This window comes from Thalassophryne amazonica, chromosome 19 (genome assembly GCF_902500255.1).
Source record: "Thalassophryne amazonica chromosome 19, fThaAma1.1, whole genome shotgun sequence".
Classification (NCBI taxonomy): domain Eukaryota; kingdom Metazoa; phylum Chordata; class Actinopteri; order Batrachoidiformes; family Batrachoididae; genus Thalassophryne; species Thalassophryne amazonica.
Window position 1 is genome coordinate 3,458,834 of NC_047121.1, and position 22,510 is coordinate 3,481,343.

Sequence of the window (22,510 nt, forward strand, 5' to 3'; positions counted from 1 at the left end):
ATTCCTTGCAAAAAGACACATAGGGTCAATGTCATGGCCTGCAAATAGTCCAGATCTTAATCCAATTGAAAATCTTTGGTGGAAGTTGAAGAAAATGGTCCATGACAAGGCTCCAACCTGCAAAGCTGATCTGGCAACAACAATCAGAGAAAGTTGGAGCCAGATTGATGAAGAGTACTGTTTGTCACTCATTAAGTCCATGCCTCAGAGACTGCAAGCTGTTATAAAAGCCAGAGGTGGTGCAACAAAATACTAGTGATGTGTTGGAGCGTTCTTTTGTTTTTCATGATTCCATAATTTTTTCCTCAGAATTGAGTGATTCCATATTTTTTTCCCTCTGCTTGGTCTAAAAATGTAACTGTTACTGACTACCACAATTATTTTTCCTGATTTCTTATAGTGTTTCTTAAAGCCAGAAAGTTGCCATTTGAAATGACTTTAGTTTTGTGTCATGTCTGTGATCTGCTTTTTTTCTACAAAATTAAACAACTGAATGAACATCCTCCGAGGCCGGTGATTCCATCATTTTTGCCAGGGGTTGTACTCACCCCCTTTAACAGAACAACTAAGTCATCACTTTTACACTTTTCAGACGTCCAAGGAATATTAAATGACAACAAAACATGACATTGTATCTGGACCTTCAACTTCAGTTAACTGAGAAATAATCATGCGGCTCCATTTATTTGTATTTGGTGGTTAGTTGGGCTGATGTGTGCTGCAAATTCTTACCTTGTAGCCTAATGACAGGTGTCTTCCGTACTCGTAGGCCAGTCTTTGTGACTCCTTGTCGTGCTTGGCAAGCTCCATCGCAGCTTGACAGCTCTTGGCGAGCAATGCCCCATGGGAAAGAAACATTTGCTCCTCCCACGTAGCCATGTTGACAACATCAGTGAGACTATTTAACTGCAATGTAAACAGAACCAACAAACAGCATGTCTGAGCGAATTCCAAGCTCCATTACACTGTGCAAGTTCTCACAGAGAAGCTCAAAACTCCTCAATCAAAACACAGTTTTATATTCCAGTTAAAAAAAAAAAAAGTTTACCAGAGACTAAAAGGGAATTTAATGGTGTTTTCTCTACACGTTCTTCTGTTACTTGGAGCAGAGACAAACTATGATGGGACCCAAAAAAGAGCAAGATTTCTGGATTGTATTCCGAGAGGTGACCACCTCTGGGAAAACATGCATATGTCATTATTTGACCAAATTATAAAATATGCACATTTTCCCTACTTCTGATAAAGCAGAATGTGGCTGAAGTTTGGTGTAAATCTCCAAAAATACTGAGGAATGAAGGGGAACTGTGAGTAGGATCCATTAAGAACTGTGTTCAAGTGACAGACACGTTTTCTTTGTGGCTTTTAACCATAAAACGATGCACAACTCTGGATTCATACCAACATGTGACATATTCACCATTTTCACCTTCATTCTGGTTGATGCTGATACAGACATACTGTTTGTCTGTGTGTATGAGGGGTGTCACAATACACGTATCTGTATTTAACTGTACGGTACGCACGCAGCGGTTCAGTGCACAGAAATGCACGCAGAACACACGGTACGACTGCACCATGTGATTGTACACACCTGCGTATTTGTTTCCATAACTGACTGACATTTTATCTCATTTCCACAGACGGCCACTCCAGTTTCATGTCCTGTGTAAAAGGAGGCGTGGACATCTGCCTGAGTGCTGGAGGCGTAGCCACACCCCTCTACCCGCTGCGCACGAGTCATGGACTGTAGTGCGAGTCGAACAGAGAAAAACAGAGAACCGGCCAGTTTAAGTGAGTGACCAGATAAATGGAATTGGTTAATTCATCTTGTCCTTCCGAAATGCAAACCTAAAAGTGAAAGCGAACCGATCCTGCATTTGTGTTGAATCACTGTTGCTGTAAATTCATCCCAACACGAATGACAAGAGATGTAATCAATCCATAAACGTTTAATGAAAAAAGAAGGTTAGCATGTACACTCTGTGTCACAGTGTCAAAGAGTCTGACAACAGCTCTCTGCTGCTCACAGATGAAAGATACTATATGTAAAAATACTATAATAACAACAGCGGAGCAGGTCTCGGCCTCATTACATCTAAATTCTGGGTCTGTTCGTGAAGCTAAGCTGACCACCAGCAGTGCTTCCCTGTTGATTTACTGCTGGTGAATTGATGCCTCAGGTGCTGTTATTTCCAACTGACCGATTCTGCTCTTTTTCTCTCTGTCTGAGGCACTGACGAGACCCTTGATATACGCTGGCCCTGCACCCCAGGACCCTGCACTGACCTCAGAATGCCCTATCTGTTGCACCAATGACTAGAGGTCATACTTCTTGGAACCTACCGGTGCTGGACATGGACATCTATGGATTAAAGACCCAAGATGGACTCTATTTTAGTTTCTATTAAGGACTCTGTTCTTGTTGCTCTTATGTTTTATCTGTTTTTGTACTGTTGTCAGGGTGGAATAATTATACAGCAAACATCATTCATGACCCTAAAAAACAAGAAGTGAATCTTCTCTCATCCACAAGGGGTCAAAATTATACATATAATCTTTTGATAAGTGGTACAGAAGGTTCCACAGAACCTATTAGCTTCTCGTTCATGATTGACTAAGATTGACTACAACTAGTATTTTCTCTTTGCCAGCAGAAAAATGATGTGTTTGACAGCACTCACTGGACTGACCAATACTGAGAACAATGGGAAAATCCAAGGAACTCAGAGAAGATCTAGGAAGGAGAACTGTATATTTAAACAAGTTGGGAAGGTCTCTTTGAGCCATTTAGAAACAACTGTAGAGTCCAACATCATCATTTCAAAGAAATGCATAAGTGCCGGCTAGTCAGATGAAAGCTTAAACTGTCACCCTCAGATGAGAAGAAATTGGTTTGCATGTTCCTGAACAACCCAGGAGCCACCCTCATGAACTGGAAACTACTGGAACGCCAGCGTCACTGTCCACAGTGAAGCCAGTTTTACATTTCCATGGACTGAGAGGGTGCCGACCAAGAAAGAAGCTCCTGCTCCAAAATCAACACCTTCAAGCCAGACTGAAATTTTCAGCTGCCCACATGGACAAGACAAATGCTTTCTGGAGAAATGTTTGATGGTCAGACGAGACAAAGATTGCGCTACTGTATGTGGCCACAATGACAAGAGGTACATTTGGAGGAGTAAAGCAGAGGCTTTGAAACCTAAGACCAACGTACCATCAAGCATGGTGGTGGTAGCATCAGGCTCTGGGGCTGTTTTGCTGCCAGTGGTGCTGGTGCACTGCACAAAGTGGATAAAAAGGTGAAGGAGGAGGACTACCTCCAAATTCTTTAACACCATCTCAAATCACCAGCTGGATGACACACAATTGGGTGTTCCAACAGGACAATGGTCCCAAACACACATCAAAACTGGTTGTAGGTTGGATAAAGCAGGAACCTGTAATGGCCCTCCCAATGCCCCGACCTCAACCCTACTGAATATCTGTGGGCTACACTGAAAAGTTGGGTTTGTGACAGGAAATCATCCACTTTAAATGAACTTTACCAATTCTGCTGAGAAAAGGGGTCAAATATCCAGCAAGCTTGACGCCGGGAGCTTTTTGGCTACCAAGAGGCACAGCTTGCTAAGGGACATTTAACCAAATACTAGTGGGGGTGTATGTATATATTTGAGCCTGTATGTATAATTGTGCAGATTAGAGAACATCCAAAATGGATTCAAACTTGTGCACCGTTCTTGTTTTTAATTCATTAATGATGTTTGTTCATTCCACTCTGACAAAAGAACAATTCAAAGACATCATTAAAAAGGCCAAAATTACCATGATGAGCGTATATAAACTTCCAACCACAACAACTGTAGATGGTTACTTTCAAGAGGTGCAGATGGACTGGATGAATGTATGCGTGATTGCCATCCAGGACCCAAAGTGGTTCTGTCGTGTAGTGGATGCAGGCTCCCAGACCCGACCTGAAGTTAAGTGTTTACCTCAGAGTTACTGGAATTCTCGTAGTAGATGCCTTGAACCATATCACCAATGGCACCTGAGATCAGTTCAACAACCTGGCAAAGAAAGAAAAATCATTCAAAACAAATATTTAACACTCCATCTAAACCATGTGCACTCTGAATGTCTGACTGATAACGAAACCACATGTAAACCCAAAAATATGACAATTGGGGGCAAAGGTCGCTGCCACACTCTCCAGAGTTTGACAGTTTAAGCAAACGTTCGTTTACACCATCCATCCATCCATTTGCTTCCGCTTTATCCAGAGTCGGGTCGCGGGGGCAGCAGCTCAAGCAAAGCCGCCCAGACCTCCCTATCCACACGTACCCGTTGTTCGTTTACACTTGGAGTAAAAATGATTACAGATCATCACTTGACTTACAGATCACAGGTTTGCTCAACACAACAATCAGCGCGTCCATCAAAAGCTGCGTGTCCTTGGACTTGGGCACTGAACCAATAGTTGCTCCCTCATTAGGAATCACTTTGGCCAACAGCACTGATTACACTCTGAAAAATGGAGCTGTAAATGAGGTTGATCAAAACTGACACACTGCTTACTCGAGATCACCCAGAACATGTACAATAAAAAAAACAAAACCCAACTGGCCTGAGCAAGCGGGCGGCTGAATAAGGCCGAGAAGAGACGCGTCGGTGCCGAGAGTTCAGATCAGCTGAGCTTCTGCGTTTAGTTTCATGAAGCAGATTTACATTCATCTTCAGTCATTATATTTTGTATTTATAGACGCGTCCATTCTACCCTCTGCAACGTGGGTCTGTCCAGCCTGAGGGCCTGACATGAAGCGGAAAGGAAAAATAAGGTGGTGAGGGGTGAAGAAGGTTTCCAACTAATGACCTGACCCCTCCAGTCCACCGTCAAACAGTCGTTTCACTGTTTCCATTCAAGTTGCATCACAGTATTAATCTGTTGCTGCAGTTCAGGATGAGTGACATGACCTGACATTAATCACAGGTGCTCCCCCACCCCCACTTTTTGGACAGTGATGGCACCGTATCACCCCAACATCTGGAACAGCTCGTCCTGTCCCTTGATGGAAAAAAAACAAAAAAAAAAAAAACAACAACAACCAACACTTTGATAATCTAGTAAACACTGGAGAATGTATCGTTGTCCGTTTTCCGAGAGACAGGAGAGTGTCATGTATTCTCAACACAGAGTGTGTGTTAATAAAGTAAATAAGGTGTCCAGCAGGAGAATGTCTGTGAAAACATGCAAATGAAAATGTAAACAGAAGATAAAAAAATAGTTTGAACTGTTTTCACTTTCAAATCTGCTCCTTCAAAATTAAAATCTGGATGAAAAACTTCCCGAATCAAAGATTTTGACTTATTTAATTCTTTCATGTATTCACTTTCTGCTGCTGATCCGGGTCTGTGTCACGGTGACAGTAGACCAAACAGCTCAGAACACTTCATTAACCTTAGCCAAGTCCTCTAACCCTCCTGGGAGATCCTAAAGTGTTCCCAAGCCAGCTGGGAAATAGCATGTCCTGGGTCTCCTCATGTCTGGAAGACCTCCCCAGAGAGACCAGCAGGGACCATCCTCACAGTTGGCCAAACCACCTCAGGTGGCTCCTTCTGACGCGAAGAAGCAGCGGCTCTACTTTGAGTCCCTGAGTGTAAGCCTGGATACCTGATGGAAGAACCTCATCTCCTCTGCTTGTATCCCAGACCTTGTTCTGTCGGTCATTACCCAACGTTAATGGCCATAGGTGAAGACAGGAATGAAAATCAAGAGTCTCGCCTTCTGGCTCAGCCCCATCTTCATCATGATGGTCTGGTACAGTGTCTGTAAAACATCAGACGCAGCCCCAATCCATGGGTTGCTCCAACTTACCCCCACTCACAAACAAGACTCTGGGATACTTGACCATCTCCACTTGGAGCAATAACTCTCTCCTGACCCACAGGGGACAGTCCACCCTTTTCCAACAGAGGATCATGGTCTCAGATTTTGAGATGCTGATCCTCATCAAAGTCACTTTATTCTGGGCCTCCAACCTACCCAGTGCACATTGGCGGTCACTGTCTGATGAAGCTGCAAAAAGCAGAGATGCAACTCTGATGCCACCAAACTGGACCCTCCAGTTCCTGACAGGACTAGTGAAAAGGAGCAGCCCTGGCAGAGTCCAACACGCACCAGGAACAGGTCTGATGTCATGCTGAGAATGGCATGTGCAGCTCCTGGGTGTGCAGAAACACATCCAACATCCTTCCTAGGGTTCCTGGTCCACTGTTCCACGACCAGAACAGAGCCTGCACTGCTCCTCCTAAATCGCAGATTTGACTAACTGTCTATGTTTCCTCTCTAGTACCCTGGCATAGGCTTTCCCAGGGAGGATGAGAAGTGTGATTCCTCTATAAGTGGAAGACGTTCTCTGGTGATGGGACCACCACCCCAGGTTTCCAATCCAGAAGTACTGTCCCAAACGTCCATGTAATGTTGTGTAGGTGTTTCAGCCATGACAGCCTAACAACATACACAGAGTTCAGCAGCTCAGGGTGCATCTAATCTGCCCCTGGTGACTTCCCATTCAGGAGTTTTTTGACGACCTCAAGCACTCAATCTGTCCAGTCTTCCACCTCTCCGTGCTCTTTGACAGATTCATGTCAAAGAAATCCGTGACTGTGTCTAATTAAGGGTCATTAATGCTTAAACAGGCCTGTCCAGTCACTGTGTCCGTGTAATGTGGAGTTGCATCCGATGTAAGACTTGTGCCAAAACAACATGCAGATCTGCCTCAAATCTGCTGTGGAAACCTGAACTGAAGGGACTTACTAATGCTTAACCAAGCCTGTAGTGGTCCACTGGTTCACACAACAGAATCACAGTTTAACAATATGACCACTAATGTATGTCTTCATATGAAAATGACATTGTACCCAGTTACAGCTATAAGAAAAGTATTTAACAGGTGTTCTGACTCACTTGTGGACCTCAGCAGAAGAGGAAATAAATGGCACTTTGATCAACACAGCCTCACAGACCTCCAGACCTGTGGATGTGCCAAAATTATTGACTTCCAAATTAATGTGCATTGGGCTTTATTTTTCTTTGTATCTATGCCATTTTTTATTCATGTCAATAAAAATATTATTTCTGGCCTGGTAAGGGTTCTCCCTGGGCTGATTCCTCTCGGTGTCAATGGTATTGTGCAGCGACAGCTCTGACACGGGTGTGTGACAACATACAGGTTTTGTTTTCAACAGAAAGAGGAGACAGAAGATGATTGTGAGGCTGAAGCTGTGCACAGGCTGGGTTTGTGTGTGCACGACTGCAGTCGCTCACTTCCTCTTGCAGGGGGCATGTGTGACTACATCTGAGCTCCATGAACCGGCCCCATGTCCAGCAGCAGATGTCAGACAGCATTTTTGATCCCATTTTCACTCATGATTTGCAAAGGAAAGTGTAAACATTAACCTTTCATTCAGAAAGACAAAACGGTGAGGAGCAGCGAGTCCTCCAGTGAGCCCGCAGCAGATCCCTGAGACACCCCAAGTCCGAGAACAACAACATCTGGTAACACTGGCGGTGCCGTCAGCCTCGCTCTGCCCTCTGGGTAACCAAATCCACCGAGGGAAAATATTGAGGAAACTTGAGCTCTGCCCACAGAACTGGAAGGACAATGTGCCTACAGTATTACCAGATGTGGTGTCTCTGCTTGCCCTGGGAAGTGGGGGGGGTCTTTTTTTGGAAAGTATCAGATAAACTCTCCCACTGCTCCCACTTATTCCATTCCCAAATCCAGCCAGATCGTGTTTTGCCGACAGGTCTGTGAGGAGGAGAAACCGGAGCTCCCCGGCAAGATTACTTTACAGTTTATACAAGTAGCGGTAGAAGATTTTTCTGAAGGCCACGACACACAATCTTCATCGCTCTCAGTGCCTTAAAAGAAAAAAGGAAGGAAAAAAAACTTTAAAAAAGATTTTAAAAAGATTACAGTGCTTGTCCTCTGTTCATCCGTCATTCTGTGTATGAAACAGAAAAGCTAAAAGTCCTCTTCATCTCCACCAAAGGTACTGCGACAGCAAAACCAGCGAAGATGTTTCTGCTCACCAATGGAGACATTTAGCTTTGAGATCACAAGATTAACATGAGGAAACATGGCTTTTATTTCCTCATATTTACATCCTGATGTGTAAACAACACAGAATATAAACATTAATATTCTATACCTTTATGTATCAGACCACCCAAAAAATGTCTGAACACCTGAACTGGGGTTCCTTATCGTCCAAAAATATCCTGGCAGACCCACAACCTCCAATGCTGAAAAATGAAGCCCACACAAAAGCAGCATATCATGCAGTTCCTTGAACGGCCACTTGAATCTGGTTCCAAAAGTGAGTCACACTCCATAGAAGCCCATGTTAGAACCTCCAACTTCACAGTATAATTTAACATGTTTACAACCTGGTACCAAGAGAAGAAGAAGAAAAAAAAAAGCTTGAGAGCTATAGTTGTATGTGGGTGATTCTTAGACTACGGGCACTTATTATGTCCTTTGATCATATTGTATGAAAAACAGAAAAAAGGGGAAATTTCACACTTTTATAGTTATCTTTACAATGAAAGTGTGTTAAGAAATTTGTTCTAGTAGTCTATGATGACTTTTTCACCTTTCTTCAGCATCACTATATGCAAATATTGCCGTTTTGTGCTTGTCCCACACCCAGACTTTTGATCTTCAATGATAAAAATGAATGGTAAAGAAACGTTTTTTGTAATGTTTTAAAATATCTCTGAATAAATGTCAGTAAAATAATCAAAATATAATTGGGGTATTCAATGTCATACAACTGTTGTGATTTTTTTAAACAAAATGTAGTTGTCCCACACTATTGCCGTAATTTCCACCACAACACTGTAATGTCCCTTTAAACAGTTTATATGAAAGATTGTTTGTGTAGTTTCTATGGAGATAAACAGTGACATCAGAGCACATGTATATAGCACCAAATCACAACAAACAGTTGCCCCAAGGCACTTTATATTGTAAGGCAATGGTGTGGTGGAAATTACATTTACAAGGCCAATAGTGCCCGTAGTTAAAGAATCACCCATGTAAAAGTTTTGGCACCCTTGTCATTTTATTGATTTGAATACATTTACCACTAATTATTGGAACATAAAATTGGTTTGGTAAGCTCACTGACCCTTGACCTCCTTACACAGGTGAATCCAATCATGAGAAAGGGCCTTTAAGGTGGCCAATTACAAATGTTTCTCCTCTTTGCATCTCTTCTAATGAGTGGCAACATGGCAGCCTCTAAACAACTCTCAAATGACCTGAAAACAAAGATTGTTCAACATCATGGTTTAGCGGAAGGATATAAAAAGCTATCTCAGAGATTTCAGCTGTCAGGTCCACCGTCAGGAACATAGTGAGGAAATGGAAGACCACAGGCACAGTACTAGTTAAGGCCCTCAGTGGCAGGCCAAGAAAAATCTCAGATAAGCTGAAGCGAAGGATGGTGAGAACAGTCACAGTCAACCCACAGACCTGCTCCAAAGACCTACAAGATGAGCTTGCTGCAGATAGTGTCTCTGTGCATCGCTCAACTATACGAGTACAGTGCACTTTGCACAAAGAGATGCTGTATGATGCTGTAATGCAGAGGAAGCCTTTTCTGTGTAAACACCACAAACAGAGTCGCTTGAGGTATGTTAAAACACATTTGGACAAGCCAGCTTCATTTTGGAATAAGGTGCTGTGGACTGATGAAACTAAAATTGAGTTATTTGGACATAACAAGGGGCGGTATGCATGGCTGAAAAAGAACACATCATTCCAAGAAAACCACTTGCTACCTACAGTAAAATTTGGAGGTGGTTCCATCATGTTGTGGGGCTGTGTGGCCAGTGCAGGTACTGGGAATCTTGTTAAAGTTGAGGGTCACATGGATTCCAGTCAATATCAGCAAATTCTTGAGAACAATGTTCATGAATCAGTGACAAAGTTGAAGTTGCGCCGGGGCTGGATCTTTCAACAAGACAACGACCCTAAACACTGCTCAAAATCTACTAAGACATTCATGCAGAGGAACATGATGAATCTGTGGTGTGATTTTAAGCAGGCTGTCCATGCTCGGAAACCAACAAACCTGAGATGTTTTGTAAAGAAGAATGGTCCAAAATACCTTCAACCAGAATCCAGACTCTCATTGGAAGCTATAGGAAGCATTTAGAGGCTGTTATTTCTGCAGAAGGAGGATCTACTAAATATTGATGTATTTTTTTCTGTTGGGGTGCCCAAATTTATGCACCTGCCTAATTTTGTTTAAAGAATTATTGCACACTTTCTGTAAATCCGATAAACTTCATTTCACTTCTCAAATATCACTGTGTTTATCTGCTATATGATATATTTATCTGAAATTTCTGATCCAGACAACCAATAATTTATAAAGGAAAATCATGGAAATCATCAGGGGTGCCCAAACGTTTACATACAACTGTACTTTTCCTGTTCTTAACAACTGTACAAGGAGTGAATTTTTAACAACTCACTAGTTTCTGTTATTTTCAGCCATAAATTAGAACCAAACCACTTTGAGCCCTTTGAGTTGAGCCAGAGTTAAAGTCCCAGTAGCAGTGGCTGCTAAGTGCTGTGGTGAGCATTTTAATGTGAATATCTGAGATCACGTAGCTAACTGTACCATTAACTGTACTAGCAGACCACTTATGAAGTCTGTGCTCCAGTATGTCCTTTGAGTGAAATTTTCATATTTCATTTATATGTTAGCACTAGGGTCGGACTAATTAGACAGCTTGGTGACATGAGGCTCACTGATGGTACAATGGCGACAAGGAAGATATGCCAGTCATATGTTTAAAACCTGCCACCTGTTGTAAAAATCACAGATCAGCCCGCAAAAACATGCATTAACAAAAACATCCGAACCAAAGTTAGCCTGTTAGCTTTGACTTTGCTTGTTTAACTGTAACATGAGGGATGTGTTACTCTGGTCTTGTCCACATTCCACCTCTTTATCCATTTATGGAGTTAGCTGTGAGTTAGGTGGAGTCAGGCACAGCCAAGACGCCAACATGTAGACCGCCGGCAAACCAGCTCTTCAAAAAACCTTCAGGTGATGCCATAGTTTGTACAGTATATCTCTCACACACACACACACACACACACACCACACCACACACACACACACACACACACCACACACACACACACACACACACACACCACACACACACACACACACCACACACACACACACACACACACACACACACACACACACACTATAGCCCTATTAGACTTTACACAAGAACTAAACAGAGATACGACCTGACATACAATTGAACAGCGTTTTCCATTTTTATTCATTTAGTTTACTTCTTTACATTTACAGCATGTGACCACCTCCTGTGAAATTCTGCTGTAGATTCCAGAAAATTTAACCATATATTTTTTTAAAAGTGCCTTTAAATGAACACATCTTCATATATGTCCAAACAGCACAAATTCAGGTGTCATTTCTTTAGCTTTCCCCACAAATATCAACCCTGAGGGTGAAAAGAAGAGGATTTATAACGGAGTGAACCACTAACTGAACTCCACACGATTGTGCTGTTTAAAAACTGTGCTAATTGGCTACGTGACGGAGCAACAAGATGACTGAACGTCTCGTTTGGTATCGATTACCTCTGTTTGTTCCCATTTGGACACGCTGGCTGGACGTCTTCAGCAGACCGCAGTGTTTCTGAAGTTTATTCTTAGCAACTGCAAGTTACAATTACTACAAATATCAGAGGGGAGCAGTGAAGAACCACAGAAGCACCAACCCAGAGCCATCCAACGAGGTCTCCGGCGGCTCAGATTATTTGAATGTTGTTAGTGTTGGTTTGACTCCTTCATTTCACTGGAGAGACAAAAACTGGTGAGAGTTCAGAAACGCTGAAAGAAACATGAAAACAGATCTGCAGGCCATCAGACCTACAGGTGACTCGCTACCAACAAAACCCAGAATCTCCTCACGCAAACCATTCTTGACCCGCCTCTCAGGCTGGCTGAGTGAGATTTCAGCTGGATTCACTGCAGTCTGAATGCAAATGCAGGTTGAATCTGGTGTTGCAGACCGAACGGTCCACCCTGCCTTCACTGTGCATGTGTCATCAGCCGCGGTTCACAGATTCTCACCTCATTTCTGCTTCAAACTGCCTCCAGTCATCTGTCTCAGCAACAGATAGCTGAAGCTTTTGTACAACAATCATTTCCACATAAATTCAGCATTATTTCATCATAAAAGACGAGGGAAGTAATCAGAGTGCCGCGGCTATGCAAGCTGCTAGCTGATGCGTTCACTGCTTGTCCATTTCAAAGCTTCATGGAGTTTCGCCTCGTTCCTGCTTGAAATGACCTTGTTTCTGCTTCAAACCAACTTTAGACTGATTTAAGAGGTTTTACTTTTTCATCTGATGGTTAAGATCACATTAATCCATTTTATCACTTTGGGTGAAGAGACTCCGTCTCAGACGAGCTCCAAAATGACACGTGCAGTGGAGGCAGGGCGGACCGAGTTTTAGGGGCGGACCGTTCAGTCTGTGACACCGGCAGTGGCATTGTAACCTGTGTCTGTGTGAGCAAGGGTATCCGGACAAATGTCCGACAGACATTTGGCCAAGGAGTATGGGGGGGGGGGGGGGGGGGGGGGTGGGGGGGGGGGGGGGGGGGGGGCATTTGGCCAACAGACATGTAATTTGTGATGGTGAGGGAGATGGTTCACCTGCAGTCCGTGTCAGACGTGTGCTACCACGCTTCTTGCCAGAGTTGTGGAATGTATGTGAGGCATCTTATTAAGGGTGAGCCGCGAAAGAACAACCAGTGTGAGGGGTGGAATAAAAGATTCACCGATCTGGTGGAACACAAACATCCAGCTCTAGTTGCATCAACAATGATTATGGAGGACCTTCGAGGTCAGCCGCCTGTGAAGAGAGTGCGCCGGGAGTGCTGCCTACTCCAAGATAGACTCGCACACTGTGCCAGGATTGCCTGGCTGGCAGGAAGACTGTGGCCGAGTTTCTGCGTGGAGCTGGACACAACATCCGTTGGAAACCAGCCAACCAAGTGCATCAGGAGGACATTTAGTGACATGACGATCTAATGCAAATTCATATGACTTGAAATTGACATTTTTATCAAATGTGATATTGACAATATTGTGTGACATTGACAGTATTTTTCAATTTTTATTGTTAACTAACAAATCAGCAGCAGCAAGGGCTGCTCTTGTAATGAAAAACATTGACCTTAGGGTATCAAATATAACAATCAATGGCACAAGCCCAGATTTCCTGTGTAAAGGTATTACATATCAAAGGACACAGTGAAAGCACAGATATTGTACTTCCTTTTACATGGATAAAATCATCATTATTCTTATTATTATGTGTTCTGTGTGTTGATAATAATAAAAGTCAATCAACAGACAATAAAGTGTTGTTATGCAAAGTGTGGTTACCCAAAACATGAATTGAAAGTAGTCAAGAGTATGACATAAAATTGTTGGTTGGCCAAATGTCCCCCCATGTACTCCTTGGCCAAATATCCGTTGGCCAAATGTCCTGGATTCGTGAGCGAGAGAAACAATAACAATGGCGCTCTGAGAGCACGGTATCCCCTGTGGCAAATGCTGCTTTGGTACAAGTGTTTGCTTCTTCTTCTTCTTTGTCTTTCGGCTGTTCCCGTTAGGGGTCGCCACAGCCATTTCCATCTCACCCTGTCCTCTGTATCGTCCTCTGTCACACCAACCACCTGCATGTCCTCTCTCAGCACATCCATGAACCTCCTCTTTGGTCTCCCTCTTCTCCTCCTGCCTGGTGGCTCCATCCTCAGCATCCTTCTCCCTATATACCCTGGGTCCCTCCTCTGCACATGTCCAAACCATCTCAATCTCGCCTCTCTGACTTTGTCTCCAAACCGTCCCACCTGAGCTGTCCCTCTGATATGTTCCTTCCTAATCTTGTCCATTCTTGTCACTCCCAAAGAGAATCTCAACATCTTCAGCTCTGCCACCTCCAGCTCTGCCTCCCGTCTTTTTGTTAGTGCCACTGTCTCTAAACCATACAACATAGCTGGTCTCACTACTGTTTTGTAAACTTTCCCCTTCACTCTTGCTGATATTCTTCGGTCACAAATCACTCCTGCCACCTTTCCCCACCCACTCCACCCAGCCTGCACTCTCTTCTTCACCTCTCTACCACACTCTCCATTACTTTGAACAGTTAACCCAAATATTAAACTCATCTACTTTCACCACTTCTACTCCTTGTAACTGCACTATTCCACTGGGCTCCCTCTCATTCACACACATGTACTCAGTCTTGCTTCTACTGACTTTCATTCCCCTTCTCTCCAAAGCATATCTCCACTTCTCCAGACTAGACTCAACTTGCTCTCTACTCTCACTACAGATCACAATGTCATCTGCAAACATCATAGTCCATGGGGACTCCTGTCTGATCTCATCTGTCAACCTGTCCATCACCACTGCAAACAAGAAAGGACTCAGAGCTGATCCTTGGTGTAATCCCACCTCCACCTTGAATGAGTCTGTCATTCCGACTGCGCATCTCACCGCTGTCACACTATTCTTGTACATGTCCTGTACTACCCTAACATACTTCTCTGCCACTCCAGACTTCCTCATACAATGCCACAACTCTTCTCTGGCACCCTATCATAAGCTTTTTCTAAGTCAATCAATCAATCAATCAATTTTTTTTTATATAGCGCCAAATCACAACAAACAGTTGCCCCAAGGCGCTTTATATTGTAAGGCAAGGCCATACAATAATTATGTAAAACCCCAACGGTCAAAACGACCCCCTGTGAGCAAGCACTTGGCTACAGTGGGAAGGAAAAACTCCCTTTTAACAGGAAGAAACCTCCAGCAGAACCAGGCTCAGGGAGGGGCAGTCTTCTGCTGGGACTGGTTGGGGCTGAGGGAGAGAACCAGGAAAAAGACATGCTGTGGAGGGGAGCAGAGATCGATCACTAATGATTAAATGCAGAGTGGTGCATACAGAGCAAAAAGAGAAAGAAACAGTGCATCATGGGAACCCCCCAGCAGTCTACGTCTATAGCAGCATAACTAAGGGATGGTTCAGGGTCACCTGATCCAGCCCTAACTATAAGCTTTAGCAAAAAGGAAAGTTTTAAGCCTAATCTTAAAAGTAGAGAGGGTGTCTGTCTCCCTGATCTGAATTGGGAGCTGGTTCCACAGGAGAGGAACCTGAAAGCTGAAGGCTCTGCCTCCCATTCTACTCTTACAAACCCTAGGAACTACAAGTAAGCCTGCAGTCTGAGAGCGAAGCGCTCTATTGGGGTGATATGGTACTACGAGGTCCCTAAGATAAGATGGGACCTGATTATTCAAAACCTTATAAGTAAGAAGAAGAATTTTAAATTCTATTCTAGAATTAACAGGAAGCCAATGAAGAGAGGCCAATATGGTGAGATATGCTCTCTCCTTCTAGTCCCTGTCAGTACTCTAGCTGCAGCATTTTGAATTAACTGAAGGCTTTTTAGGGAACTTTTAGGACAACCTGATAATAATGAATTACAATAGTCCAGCCTAGAGGAAATAAATGCATGAATTAGTTTTCAGCATCACTCTGAGACAAGACCTTTCTGATTTTAGAGATATTGCGTAAATGCAAAAAAGCAGTCCTACATATTTGTTTATATGCGCTTTGAATGACATATCCTGATCAAAAATGACTCCAAGATTTCTCACAGTATTACTAGAGGTCAGGGTAATGCCATCCAGAGTAAGGATCTGGTTAGACACCATGTTTCTAAGATTTGTGGGGCCAAGTACAATAACTTCAGTTTTATCTGAGTTTAAAAGCAGTCCACAAACACACAATGTAACTCTTTCTGTCCTTCTCTGTACTTTTCCAACAGTATTCTCAGAGCAAACACTGCATCTGTAGTGCTCTTTCTCGGCATGAAACCATATTGCTGCTCACAGATCTTCACCTGTTTTCTAAGCCTAGCTTCTACTACTCTTTCCCATAACTTCATGCTGTGGCTGATCAGCTTTATGCCTCTGTAGTTACTGCAGCTCTGCACATCACCCTTGTTCTTGAAAATAGGAACCAGCACACTTCGTCTCCACTCCTCAGGCATCCTCTCACTTTCCAAGATTTTATTAAACAATCTGGTTAGAAACTCTACTGCCATCTCTCCTAGACATTTCCATGCCTCCATTGGAATGTCATCTGGACCAACTGCCTTTCCACTCTTCACCCTCTTCATAGCAGCCCTCACTTCTTCCTTGCTAATCTCTTTTACTTCCTGATTTACTCTCACCACATCATCCAGCCTTTTCTCTCGCTCATTTTCTTTATTCAACTCTTCAAAATATTCCCTCCACCTTCTCAGCACACACTCTTCACTTGTCAGCACATTACCATGTGCATCTTTTACCACCCTAACCTGCTGCACATCCTTTCCAGCTCTGTCCCTTTGTCTGGCCAATCGGTACAAGTCCTTTTATCCTTACTTACTATTCAACTTCTTGTACAGCTCGCAATATGCCTTTTCCTTTGCTTTGCCACTTCTCTTCTCGCCTTACGCCGCATCTCCTTGTACTCCTGTCTACTTTCTTCATCTCTCCGACTATCCCAAAATGTTTTCGCCAACCTCTTTCTCCTTATGCTTTCCTGGACCTCTTCATTCCACCACCAAGTCTCCTTGTCTTCCTTCCACTGTCCAGATGTCATACCCAGTACTGCCCTAGCTGTCTCCCTCACCACATCTGCAGTACTCTTCCAATTGTCCAAAATTGCTTCCCCTCCAACTAGTGCTTCTCTCACCTGTTCGCTAAATTTCACACAACAGTCTTCCTCCTTCAGCTTCCACCATCTGATCCTTTGTTGAGCTCTCACTCTCGTCTTCTTCTTTACCTCTAAGTCATCCTACAAAACAACCATCCTATGCTGTCTAGTGACACTCTCTCCTGCTACCACCTTACAGTCTGTGATTTATTTTAGCTTGCATCTCCTATAAAGAATGTAGTCCACCTGTGTGCACCTTCCTCCACTTTTATGTGTTACCCTGTGCTCCTCCCTTTTCTTAAAGTAGGTGTTCACCACAGCCATTTCCATCCTTTTTGCAAAATCAACTACCATCTGTCCTTCCCCATTCCTATCCTTGATACCATATCTACCCATTACTTCTTCATCACCTCTGTTCCCTTCACCAACATGCCCACTGAAGTCTGCTCCTATCACCACTCTTTCATGCTTGGGCACACTCTCCACCACCTCATCTAACACACTCCAGAAATCTTCTTTCTCCTTCATCTCACAACCTACCTGTGGGGCATATCAATCAATCAATCAATCAATTTTTTTATATAGCGCCAAATCACAACAAACAGTTGCCCCAAGGCGTTTTATATTGTAAGGCAAGGCCATACAATAATTATGTAAAACCCCAACGGTCAAAACGACCCCCTGTGAGCAAGCACTTGGCTACAGTGGGAAGGAAAACTCCCTTTTAACAGAGAAGAAACCTCCAGCAGAACCAGGCTCAGGGAGGGCAGTCTTCTGCTGGGACTGGTTGGGGCTGAGGGAGAGAACCAGGAAAAAGACATGCTGTGGAGGGGAGCAGAGATCGATCACTAATGATTAAATGCAGAGTGGTGCATACAGAGCAAAAGAGAAAGAAACAGTGCATCATGGGAACCCCCCAGCAGTCTACGTCTATAGCAGCATAACTAAGGGATGGTTCAGGGTCACCTGATCCAGCCCTAACTATAAGCTTTAGCAAAAAGGAAAGTTTTAAGCCTAATCTTAAAAGTAGAGAGGGTGTCTGTCTCCCTGATCTGAATTGGGAGCTGGTTTCCACAGGAGAGGAGCCTGAAAGCTGAAGGCTCTGCCTCCCATTCTACTCTTACAAACCCTAGGAACTACAAGTAAGCCTGCAGTCTGAGAGCGAAGCGCTCTATTGGGGTGATATGGTACTACGAGGTCCCTAAGATAAGATGGGACCTGATTATTCAAAACCTTATAAGTAAGAAGAAGAATTTTAAATTCTATTCTAGAATTAACAGGAAGCCAATGAAGAGAGGCCAATATGGGTGAGATATGCTCTCTCCTTCTAGTCCCCGTCAGTACTCTAGCTGCAGCATTTTGAATTAACTGAAGGCTTTTTAGGGAACTTTTAGGACAACCTGATATAATGAATTACAATAGTCCAGCCTAGAGGAAATAAATGCATGAATTAGTTTTCAGCATCACTCTGAGACAAGACCTTTCTGATTTAGAGATATTGCGTAAATGCAAAAAAAGCAGTGCTACATATTTGTTTAATATGCGCTTTGAATGACATATCCTGATCAAAAATGGCTCCAAGATTTCTCACAGTATTACTAGAGGTCAGGGTAATGCCATCCACAGTAAGGATCTGGTTAGACACCATGTTTCTAAGATTTGTGGGGGCCAAGTACAATAACTTCAGTTTATCTGAGTTTAAAAGCAGGAAATTAGAGGTCATCCATGTCTTTATGTCTGTAAGACAATCCTGCAGTTTAGCTAATTGGTGTGTGTCCTCTGGCTTCATGGATAGATAAAGCTGGGTATCATCTGCGTAACAATGAAAATTTAAGCAATACCGTCTAATAATACTGCCTAAGGGAAGCATGTATAAAGTGAATAAAATTGGTCCTAGCACAGAACCTTGTGGAACTCCATAATTAACTTTAGTCTGTGAAGAAGATTCCCATTTACATGAACAAATTGTAATCTATTAGACAAATATGATTCAAACCACCGCAGCGCAGTGCCTTTAATATCTATGGCATGCTCTAATCTCTGTAATAAAATTTTATGGTCAACAGTATCAAAAGCTGCACTGAGATCTAACAGGACGAGCACAGAGATGAGTCCACTGTCTGAGGCCATAAGAAGATCATTTGTAACCTTCACTAATGCTGTTTCTGTACTATGATGAATTCTAAAACCTGACTGAAACTCTTCAAATAGACCATTCCGCTGCAGATGATCAGTTAGCTGTTTTACAGCTACCCTTTCAAGAATTTTTGAGAGAAAAGGAAGGTTGGAGATTGGCCTATAATTAGCTAAGATAGCTGGGTCAAGTGATGGCTTTTTAAGTAATGGTTTAATTACTGCCACCTTAAAGCCTGTGGTACATAGCCAACTAACAAAGATAGATTGATCATATTTAAGATCGAAGCATTAAATAATGGTAGGGCTTCCTTGTGCAGCCTGGTAGGAATGGGTCTAATAAACATGTTGATGGTTTGGATGACGTAACTAATGAAAATAACTCAGACAGAACAATCGGAGAGAAAGAGTCTAACCAAATACCGGCATCACTGAAAGCAGCCAAGATAACGATACGTCTTTGGGATGGTTATGAGTAATTTTTTCTCTAATAGTTAAAATTTTGTTAGCAAAGAAAGTCATGAAGTCATTACTAGTTAAAGTTAATGGAATACTCAGCTCAATAGAGCTCTGACTCTTTGTCAGCCTGGCTACAGTGCTGAAAAGAAACCTGGGGTTGTTCTTATTTTCTTCAATTAGTGATGAGTAGAAAGATGTCCTAGCTTTACGGAGGGCTTTTTTATAGAGCAACAGACTCTTTTTCCAGGCTAAGTGAAGCTCTTCTAAATTAGTGAGACGCCATTTCCTCTCCAACTTACGGGTTATCTGCTTTAAGCTACGAGTTTGCGAGTTATACCACGGAGTCAGACACTTCTGATTTAAAGCTCTCTTTTTCAGAGGAGCTACAGCATCCAAAGTTGTCTTCAATGAGGATGTAAAACTATTGACGAGATACTCTATCTCCCTTACAGACTTTAGGTAGCTACTCTGCACTGTGTTGGTATATGGCATTAGAGAACATAAAGAAGGAATCATATCCTTAAACCTAGTTACAGCGCTTTCTGAAAGACTTCTAGTGTAATGAAACTTATTCCCTACTGCTGGGTAGTCCATCAGAGTAAATGTAAATGTTATTAAGAAATGATCAGACAGAAGGGAGTTTTCAGGGAATACTGTTAAGTCTTCTATTTCCATACCATAAGTCAGAACAAGATCTAAGATATGATTAAGTGGTGGGTGGACTCATTTACTTTTTGAGCAAAGCCAATAGAGGTCTAATAATAGATAAAATGCAGTGTTGAGGCTGTCATTCTCAGCATCTGTGGGATGTTAAAATCGCCCCTATAATTATCTTATCTGAGCTAAGCACTAAGTCAGACAAAGGTCTGAAAATTCACAGAGAAACTCACAGTAACGACCAGGTGGACGATAGATAATAACAAATAAAACTGGTTTTTGGGACTTCCAATCTGGATGGACAAGACTAAGAGCCAAGCTTTCAAATGAATTAAAGCTCTGTCTGGTTTTTGATTAATTAATAAGCTGGAATGGAAGATTGCTGCGTAATCCTCCGCCCCGGCCCGTGCTACGAGCATTCTGACAGTAGTGTGACTCGGGGGTGTTGACTCATTTAATAACATATTCATCCTGCTGTAACCAGGTTTCTGTTAGGCAGAATAAATCAATATGTTGATCAATATTATATCATTTACCAACAGGGACTTAGAAGAGAGAGACTAATGTTTAATAGACCACATTTAACTGTTTTAGTCTGTGGTGCAGTTGAAGGTGCTATATTATTTTTTCTTTTTGAATTTTTATGCTTAAATAGATTTTTGCTGGTTATTGGTAGTCTGGGAGCAGGCACCGTCATCTACGGGCGGATGGGGGTAATGAGGGGATGGCAGGGGGAGAGAAGCTGCAGAGAGGGTGTAAGACCTACAACTCTGCTCCTGGTCCCAAACCTGGATAGCACGGTTTTGGAGGATTTAAGAAAATTGGCCAGATTCTAGAAATGAGAGCTGCTCCATCCAAAGTGGGCATGGATGCCGTCTCTCCTAAACAAGACCAGGTTTTCCCCAGAAGCTTTGCAATTATCTCTGAAGCCCACCTCATTTTTTGGACACCACTCAGACAGCCAGCAATTCAAGGAGAACATGCGGGCCTAAACGTCACTCCCGGTCCGATTGGGGAGGGGCCCAGAGAAACTACAGAGGTCCGACATTGTTTTTGCAAAGTTACACACCGATTTAATGTTAATTTTAGTGACCTCCGATTGGCGTAACCGGGTGTCATTACTGCCGACGTGAATTACAATCTTACCAAATTTACGCTTAGCCTTAGCCAGTAGTTTCAAATTTCCTTCAATGTCGCCTGCTCTGGCCCCCGGAAGACAATTGACTATGGTTGCTGGTGTCGCTAACTTCACATTTCTCAAAACAGAGTCGCCAATAACCAGAGTTTGATCCTCGGCGGGTGTATCGTCGAGTGTGGAAAAACGGTTAGAGATGTGAACGGTTGGCGGTGTACACGGGCTTCTGTTTAGGGCTACGCTTCCTCCTCACAGTCACCCAGTCGGCCTGCTTTCCCGGCTGCTCGGGATCTGCCAGAGGGGAACTAACGGCGGCTAAGCTACCTTGGTCCGCACCGACTACAGGGGCCTTGCTAGCTGTAGAATTTTCCACGGTGCGGAGCCGAGTCTCCAATTCGCCCCAGCCTGGCCTCCAAAGTACGAATAAGGCTACAATTATTACAAGTACCGTACTGCTAAAGGAGGCCGAGGAATAAACTAAACACATTTCACACCCGAGCAGAAAAGTGGGGAGAGACAGGAGAAGCCGCCATGCTAAATCGGCCAAGAGCTAGTAGCTACGCTAAGCTAGAGGATTCCTAAAAACACGCCAACAGGGCAATAATGTGTAAATAATTTAGAGGTGATTCAGCAGAAGGAGCTGCTCTTAGTTAAGGCACATAAAGATTACACTGGGAAACAAAATCGCTAATCTAGATACCTAGATCAATCTAACTGCGCAGATTTAACACAGCTAACAGATACAGAAAAACACCGCTGTGGCTCCGGAACAGGAAGTGATACAATAACGCAGTGAGAGCAAACCACCAGTAGAGGCACTGATGATATTACTATCTCACCCCCTTCAACTTTCCAACTTCCCACTCACACCCCTGTCAGACACTCGCTTAACCTCCAACACACTTTTTAACATACTCTTCTGTAAAATGACCCCAACACCATTTCTCTTCCTGTCCTCACCATGGTACAACAACTTGTACCCACCGCCGATGCTCCTGCTCTTACTTCCCCTCCACTTGGTCTCTTGCACACACAATATGTCTACCTTCTCCTCTCCATCATACAGCAGCTCTCTCCTTTACCAGTCATACTAACCAACATTCAAGTCCCCACTCTGATTTCCACCCTTCTAGTTTTCTTCTTCTCCCGCTGTTCGTGGCAACATTTTCTCCTCCTCTTCTTCGTCGCCGCCTTCGCCCAGCAGTAGTCCAATTTCCACCGGACCCCTGTTGGGCAATAGCACCGGTGGCGGACGTTGTTACCCCGGGCCGCGACCGATCCGGTATGGG

General features: G+C 43.3%; 1 protein-coding gene across 1 annotated transcript in view; it reads right to left on the bottom strand.

Annotated features, from left to right (window-relative positions):
• Nucleotides 1–22,510, bottom strand: part of pdss2 (prenyl (decaprenyl) diphosphate synthase, subunit 2) — a 117,547-nt gene that overhangs the window by 13,201 nt on the left and 81,836 nt on the right. The window contains exons 4-5 of the mRNA XM_034159497.1: nucleotides 3,993–4,067; nucleotides 733–906 (exon numbers count right to left, since the gene is read on the bottom strand). Of these exons, the coding sequence (XP_034015388.1) occupies nucleotides 733–906; nucleotides 3,993–4,067 (249 nt within the window). The remainder of the gene's footprint in view (nucleotides 1–732; nucleotides 907–3,992; nucleotides 4,068–22,510) is intronic.